The sequence below is a fragment of the Pseudophryne corroboree genome, chromosome 9 (assembly GCF_028390025.1).
Source record: "Pseudophryne corroboree isolate aPseCor3 chromosome 9, aPseCor3.hap2, whole genome shotgun sequence".
Lineage (NCBI taxonomy): Eukaryota > Metazoa > Chordata > Amphibia > Anura > Myobatrachidae > Pseudophryne > Pseudophryne corroboree.
Window position 1 is genome coordinate 182,324,729 of NC_086452.1, and position 7,606 is coordinate 182,332,334.

Sequence of the window (7,606 nt, forward strand, 5' to 3'; positions counted from 1 at the left end):
CTGTGCCACCCCAGCAGCTGTATACAAAGATTTGAGTATATTCTCAATTCTACGATCAGCCGTGTCTTTTAAAGAGGCTGCACCAGGGAGAGGCAATGCAATTTTCCGTGACAGCCTGGATTCTGATGCATCCATTTTTTTATATCAACAGGAGGAAAGGGAAAAGATTATATCAACCTTTTAGGGATCTGAAATTTCCTATCAGGATTAACCCACGGTTCTTCAAATAGGGTATTTAGTTTCTTTGACACAGGAAAAGTGTCTGAGGATTCCTTTTTTATATTAAAATAAGACTCCTCAGTTTCCTCTGTTACCTTATCAGGGATATGCAGAACGTCTCTGATAGCCTCTATGAGAGCCTCTATTATTCCCTGTGACAGAGTAGCCTCCCCCAGCTCGGAGTCCACCTCTCCCTCCTTCATGTCTGATCTGTCATCATCAGAGTCAGACTGCAGGATATGGGCCAAAGGACATTTTTGCGGACAAATGGCAGGGGACTGAGACGCTGGTTTGGGGACTGAGTCTCTGTTCATAAACTCAGACATCGATTGTCTTAAGTATTGCGTTTCTTTCTCATTGCGGGACAATTGAGAAGAGATATTGGAAATCATTCCCCTAATGTTATCCAGCCAAGCTGGCTCTTCCCCACTAGCCTGGGAGGGTACACTGCACTAAGTACACTGCAGTGAACCCCCTGGAGAAGAGGAACACTGGGGCAGATGTATTAACCTGGAGAAGGCATAAGGAAGTGATAAACCAGTGATATATGCAAGGTGATACACACACCAGCCAATCAGCTTCAATATGTAAATTAACAGTTAGGAGCTGATTGGCTGGTGCCTTTATCACCTTGCACTCATCACTGGTTTATCACTTCCTTATGCCTTCTCCAGGTTAATACATCTGCCCCACTGTGCCTTACATGAAACACACTCTTTGTCTGACATACTGTGACATTGACATAACACACACACACAGGAAAAGGTTAAATGCACAATTAACCCACAAAGAGCCCTTCAAGAGAGACACAGAGATAGTATGGAGCCAGCACACAGCGCCCTTACTGCTAATGCCAAGCTTAGCTGGGTCGCAGATTGGGAGTTTAGTACACTAATAATTGCTCCCCCACTGCTATGATCCCCTGGTACCGCTGAGCAGGGCCGGTTCCAAGACTTGTGGCGCCCCGGGAAAAATATGGGGGCGTGGCTTCAATTGGGGGCGTGGTCACGACGCTGAATGAAAATAAATAAATAAATAAAAAGTATACTTACCATCCCCGTTCCTGATCCAGACAGCTGCAGACCCCCTCCGCTGGCGGCGCCGCTCTCCTCCTCTCCTCTCTTCTCTTCGATCTATGGGAGAGACTTTATTACGTCTCTCCCATAGAACAGCATAGACACTAGAGGTCAATTGTGACCCCTAGTGTCTGTGCCACTATGCTGTGCGGTGCGCGATGACGTCATCGCGCATCGCACAGCAAAGGTCCTCTACACGAAGGGAAACTAGACCGTAGCGTCTAGTTTCCCTTCATGGAGAGGACCTTTGCTGTGCGGTGCGCGATGACGTCATCGCGCACCGCACAACTACGCGTCTGGTTCCCTTCAAAGCGGGGGGGGCACAGCAGGGCACTGCGGGGGGCACAGTGGCGGATCTTGCCCTGGTGCGGCGCCCTCCGGAAGGCGGCGCCCCGGGCAAAAGTACCGCTTGCCCGTGGCAAGAACCGCCACTGCCGCTGAGGTAACCTGGAGTCTCTCCGAAGGAGCTGCGCATCCCTGTCAGTCAGCATCTGTATCCACTGCAGAGGTAAAATGGCGCTGGTGAGTTGCTGGATCCGCTCATAGTGAAGCCCCACCTCGTCAATGGTGTGCAGTCTTCCCGCTTTTTTATACTGGCTGAGGAAATTTTTAGTGCTTAAAATTGAGTCATTCGCCTTTTAAGTCTGTAATGGCAGTCTGGGTACTGTGTACACCCGTAGTGTACTGAGACTCAGTTCGCTCCCTCAGAAGCGGTGCGTTCACACTGTGTACTAAGTCTGGAGACTCCGCCACCCCCGTAGAAGCAGTGCGTCTCTGTACCCTCATGCCGCCATAATGGCCGGCGACCCGCTAACCGGGACGCCAGCTTAGTACTCACCACGCTATCTTCTGGCTGTTAGGGGTGGCGGCATGTTGCGGGAATGTACGCTTGCCGTGGTGGGGCGTGCGAATAGATCCCTCAGGAGCTAGTATCCTGTCAGCGGGGAACGGGACCATTAACCCTTCAAGAGGTTGGGCTGTTCCCCTACTAAGTCCTACGAAGCAGGCAGGCTGGTGCCATCCAGTCCTGCCTGAAAATAACAAACAGAAAAAATAAATGCAGAAAACTCTTCATGAGCTTTCATGCGACGTGTCCGGCTCCTCCGGGCACATTTTCTTAACCGGGTCTGGTAGGAGGGGCACAGAGGGATGAGCCAGCGCACACTATCAAATTCTTAAAGTGCCCAAGGCTCCTAGTGGACCCGTCTATACCCCATGGTACTAAATGGATCACCAGTATCCTCTACGATGTGAGAGAAAAATAAAAAATAAGCTTAACTGCACTCAGGGACCGGTGATCGGGTGCTCATTCTGAGACCCGGTTATACCAAAATAATGTGAAACGGTGGTGAAAACACCCATTTTCATTTTACTTTAGTAAAAACAAATAATTGATAAGTGCCTCTTAGACCTTTTTCTTCTTTGAGGCAACTTATTATTATGATACTATAATACTTTATATTGAATTATGTTTTTATAAATCAGAGACCCTGCTAAAGCACTACATTGTTTGAGACAGAGGGGGTCATTTCGAGTTGATCGCACCGTGCAACCTTTTGCAGCCCGTGCGATAAGATAGACGCCGCCTATGGGGGAGTGTATTTTAGCTAAGCAAGTGTGCGGTGCAGGGGAGCGGGGCAAAAAAGTTGTGTGTAGTTTCTCAGTAGCTCTGTACTTACTCAGCCACTGCGATCACATCAGCCTGTCAGGTCCCGGAATTGACGTCAGACACCCGGCCTGCAAACGCCTCGACACGCCTGATTTTTCCTCACCACTCCCAGAAAACGGTAATTTGCCAACCAGATACGCCTCCCTGCTTTCAATCTTCTTGCGCTTGCCGCTGCTATTGCTTCCTTCGCAGTTCTTGTTGCTGCCTGGCGACGGCCGTCGCCGGGCAACGACGCGCCTGCGTATTGCCTCCCGCGCATGCGCAGTTGTGACCCGTTCGCACGGCTGCGAAAAACTGCAGCGTGCGAACGGGTCAGAATGACCCCCAGAGACTAATGCGGTGGTTCTCAAACTTTTTTGAATAACGGTGCCCTAGAGAATCAGAATCTTTTTCACTGCACTCCTCAGCCAAAAGTTTCATATTTTAGAGATTTAGAAAAAAAAAAAAAAAACGTAATTAAGTTTGTGTTCATATGTCCTCCTTATGTTATGTGGTGAGGGACAGGATTCACTTTTGTTTATCCACATGTTTTATGATTGGAAGCCACCAGCACTGGTTTTGCGTATTACATTGACCATAAATAATGTGAATTGCTCATGGACCACCAATTCAAGGCACCCCTGCAAGTGTCCCAATGCACCCCAGGGTGCCACAGCACAGTTTTAGAACCCCTGGACTAATAGCTCCTATACTGTACATCACGGATGTATTAAGGCCCGTACACACTGGTCGATGTATCGGCCGTTCTCTTGAACGGCCGATACATCGCGGGACCGTCGGCCAGTGTGTACGGGCGATACGTCTGTGAACTCCGTCGTTCACAGACGTATCGTGTCGGCCGCGCAGCACAGCCGACAGCCAATATATCTAACGATATATTGGCCCGTCGCTGTGTGTGTACGGGGCGGTCGTCCGACCGCCCGTACACATGCTGCGGCGGCCGGCGGTGATTGACAGCTGAACTGGGCGGGCGCGAGCGCCCGCCCGCCCGCCCAGTTCATGACGTCAGTCCCCCGACGGATCGGGCTGTGTGTATGCACAGCACACTGCCCGATCCGTACATAGATATATCTGCAGATCAATTGATCTGCAGATATATCTACTAGTGTGTACCCACCTTTAGGGCAATGTCCCAATCCCTGAACAGCCAGGTCAGGGAATCGGAATATTAAACATGTTTACAAAACCCGATTCCCCGATCCTTACAGGAAACGGTCGGTATCTGCAAATTAGACATTTTTAACATGTTTAATTTCCCCGATTCCCAGACGAGCCACCAATCATCGCTGGCCACTGATCAGCAGATCTTGTCGGTGGAACGGGGAATCGGGGCCGCAGATGTCATCTTCCAGAGAAAGAAAATATGGCAAGGAAAGTAATAATAAAATCTTCTGTGCGAAAAGTAATAGCTCCTGGGTTTGTAAATCATTGATTTTTAGAGATTTTGCTCAGTCTTGTTTTCTAACTCAAAGCACTATACCTAAAGTTTATAAAATAAATTAATTCAGAATAAATTAGCAGTACTCTGCAATTACTTGGTGATTGTCTCCGTGTTTATGAAATCGGCATCAAGTTGCAACAATTAATTCCTTTTAATAATTTATAAATTGCTTAATAACAGACTTTCAAATATATCATATTACTGTAAAAATTACGAAAATTTGCTGTTCTAGGAATCTAGCCGCCATGAAGAGGAAGACTCATCTGCTGCGCATTGCAAGTTTCTGATAACCAAGGAGAACACCAGCTAATGAATGCTTCTATTGATTCAAAGACAGACACTCAAGCCATTACAGATGAACGCTTTAACTCTTGCACTGCCTGCATTAAATATAGAGAGCTAACACATTCCTATACAGCAGTGTTTCCCAACTGCGGTCCTCAATGCACACTAACAGTCCTGGTTTTAGTGATATCCAGGCTTGAACACAGGTGACTTAATTAGTAGCTCAGTTATTTTGATTTAACCATCTGTGCTGAAGCCTGGATATCAGTAAAACCTGCACTGGTGGTGTGCCTTGAGGACCGCGGTTGGGAATGCCTGCTATACAGGCTAACATGCAATAAACCAAAAATTCAAAGGTGACAATAGAATGTGCCACAATAGGAATGGCTGCCCATTCCAGGAAGGGGCACTGACTACTGCAGAACCTCTTTTAGCTTTGACATGCAGTATACAAACCACAGATAAAATAAAATAATAATAATAATAATAACAACACCACATTAACAGTCATGTGATCTTGGTGTCTGACATGATCTAATATCAAACAAGTACAACAATGAAATGCAATTCCCAGCTACTATGAGACCATGCCCAGGCTGCCAGTGCCACCTCTGATCATTAATGCTGCATAGTATAACTTATAGCCCCCGCCCGTTACCTGCCCACGAAGTTCTCCAGCACCGAGCTCTTCCCCGCACTCTGCCCGCCCACCACGGCGATCTGCGGCAGCTCCAGGTGGCAGCTCTGCCCAATGGCGCTGAATGCGTCCTGCAGCCGGTTCACCAGCGGGATGAGGTTCTCCATATCCCGATTCCCCGTCATTAGAGGTGCGGCTGCGTGAGGTCACCAGGCCGGCGCTAGTGGCAGTGATGGGGCTGGGTGGCAGGAGATGCGCCCGCTGCTACTGTGTGTCTCCTGCCGGTGCTGCTGAGGGAAGCGCAGCGTAATGTGTGCCGGGGAATGGGCGCTGTGCCAGGCTGCTGACCCGTCAGGGCAGCGCATGCCCAGCCGGCACCCCACACCCTCCGGCGCTACACTCACTGGCTACTTTTTAGACAGCAAAGCAATCTATAAGGAACATGCCCTGCCTGAGCCCTCAGTTCCATATTGTGTGATATAACTTATATTTCTGCAGGTTGTGGAGGTGCCTTATAGCAGGTAGCTGAGGTCAGTGTATTACTCCGTCTGACTTTTGATTGCTGCTAACTATCTTGTTTGGTTCCACCAAGTAGTTTTATTTAGGATACTAATGGCCTATTATTAGTGATTTACAATGGCCCTCATTCAGGTTTCGTTGTATCTGCTATGTACTGTATGTATTATTATCACTTTGCCGTTTGTACATGCTGGTGGCCAGTTCTGCGCGTGTGCAAACAGGTCCTGCGACGCAGCACGCAGCCCGGCATCAGACTGTCAGTGATTGACTGCCTAATACCGTTTGGGGTGCCGATGACCTCCGGTTCTCCAACGGAGGCGTGTGTGTCGCCGCCGTTTATTGGGAAGAAGAGACTGGGGATCTCCTTGGTTGCACAGAGATTTCCTAGCCTCTGTGACAGGCAGTTTACGTGTCACTATGGGTGCCGCAATGCCCGATAGTGAATGACTGATCTGATGCTGCGTCCTAATACGCAGGCTGGATCACTAGTGCAGCGGGAAGCATCTGCTTGCATGCATTACCATACTGCTGCATTACTATACAGCGCTATCACTGCTGTTTCCAAGTAAGCAGCAGTGATACCAACTCCAACCACATCTGAATGACCCCCAATATGTTGGTGATGAAGATAATCTAATATATATGTAAACCCATATTAAAGAGTAACAGGTATCATTTAGTTCCATTGGGGACCTCTGAAACCAGGGAAATTTGTAAGTGGTTGTACATACAGTATAATGATGATAAGACTGTGACTCTCTCCAGGGGTAAACGGTATGCGGTCAGTTATCCATCATTCATACTGTCCACACCAGAATTTTTACAGTTATTAGGTCTACATAGTTACAATGTCGACGCCATAAATGTCGATACAGTGCCTGGAAAATGTCAACATTAGAATTAGGGTTAGTGGTAGGGTTAGGCTTACCTTAAACAGATGGGCGTGGTATAGAAGATCTACCGTTATTAGATAGACAGTCAATAGGTCAACATCATATGGTCAACAGGCATTAGGTCTACGGGGTCAAAAGGTCGACAGGTAAAAGGCAGGCAAGCACAAAAAAGGACGACGTAAAGACAAAACAAGTTTTTATGTTTTTTGGTGTAGTTCTGTATGTTTCATCACCTGTGACCCCAATTAGTGTTAACGTAGACTCTTGCGGGCTCGCTATGCTCACCATGCTTTGGACAAGGTGCCTCACTCCGCTACCACTGCGCTTGGAACAGGTTACTATTCCTAATCGTAGTCCACATGAACGGGAAACCAAGCAAAAGATGAAAATAACGTGAAAACCCTAAAAACAAAACTTGTGTCGACCATATGTGTGTTGACCATTAGCATGTCCACCTTTTGAACCTGTTGATGTTTTGTACCCGTCGACCTTTTACCTGTTTACATTTTGACCCTGTCAATTAAATGTCTTGTCAGCCATATGGTGTAGACCTACTGAATATCAAGACAGTATCTATCCATAGTCCGGATACCAAAAAGGCAGTGTTAAACATTCTATGTCGACATTCCATGAATATCGACATGGTAAATGTTGAAATGTTTACTGTTGACAATCTCACAATATCGACATTATTAATGTCAACATACTATACCAAACTTGTGGAAAATGCTTTACCATCAAACGTCAGTTTCTCATTGGAATCAATTACACTGTCGCGGTTTCTTAGGCTTGTACAAGCGTCCTGTATCATGGCACACTAAAGCACACGAATAATCCCAAAAAGAGCAGTCTTATCCATATGTTACC

General features: G+C 47.4%; 1 protein-coding gene across 5 annotated transcripts in view; it reads right to left on the reverse strand.

Annotated features, from left to right (window-relative positions):
* Positions 1-5,782, reverse strand: part of DNM3 (dynamin 3) — a 952,228-nt gene extending 946,446 nt beyond the window's left edge. The window contains exon 1 of one of the 5 annotated variants that reach the window (XM_063939984.1): positions 5,349-5,781. In XM_063939984.1, coding sequence (XP_063796054.1) covers positions 5,349-5,512 — 164 coding nt within the window. In that variant the 5' untranslated portion in view covers positions 5,513-5,781. Of the gene's footprint in view, positions 1-5,348 lie in introns of all 5 variants that reach the window. The other 4 variants (XM_063939983.1, XM_063939985.1, XM_063939987.1 and 1 more) reach the window with 4 other exon arrangements.
* Between the last annotated feature and the right edge of the window lie 1,824 nt (positions 5,783-7,606).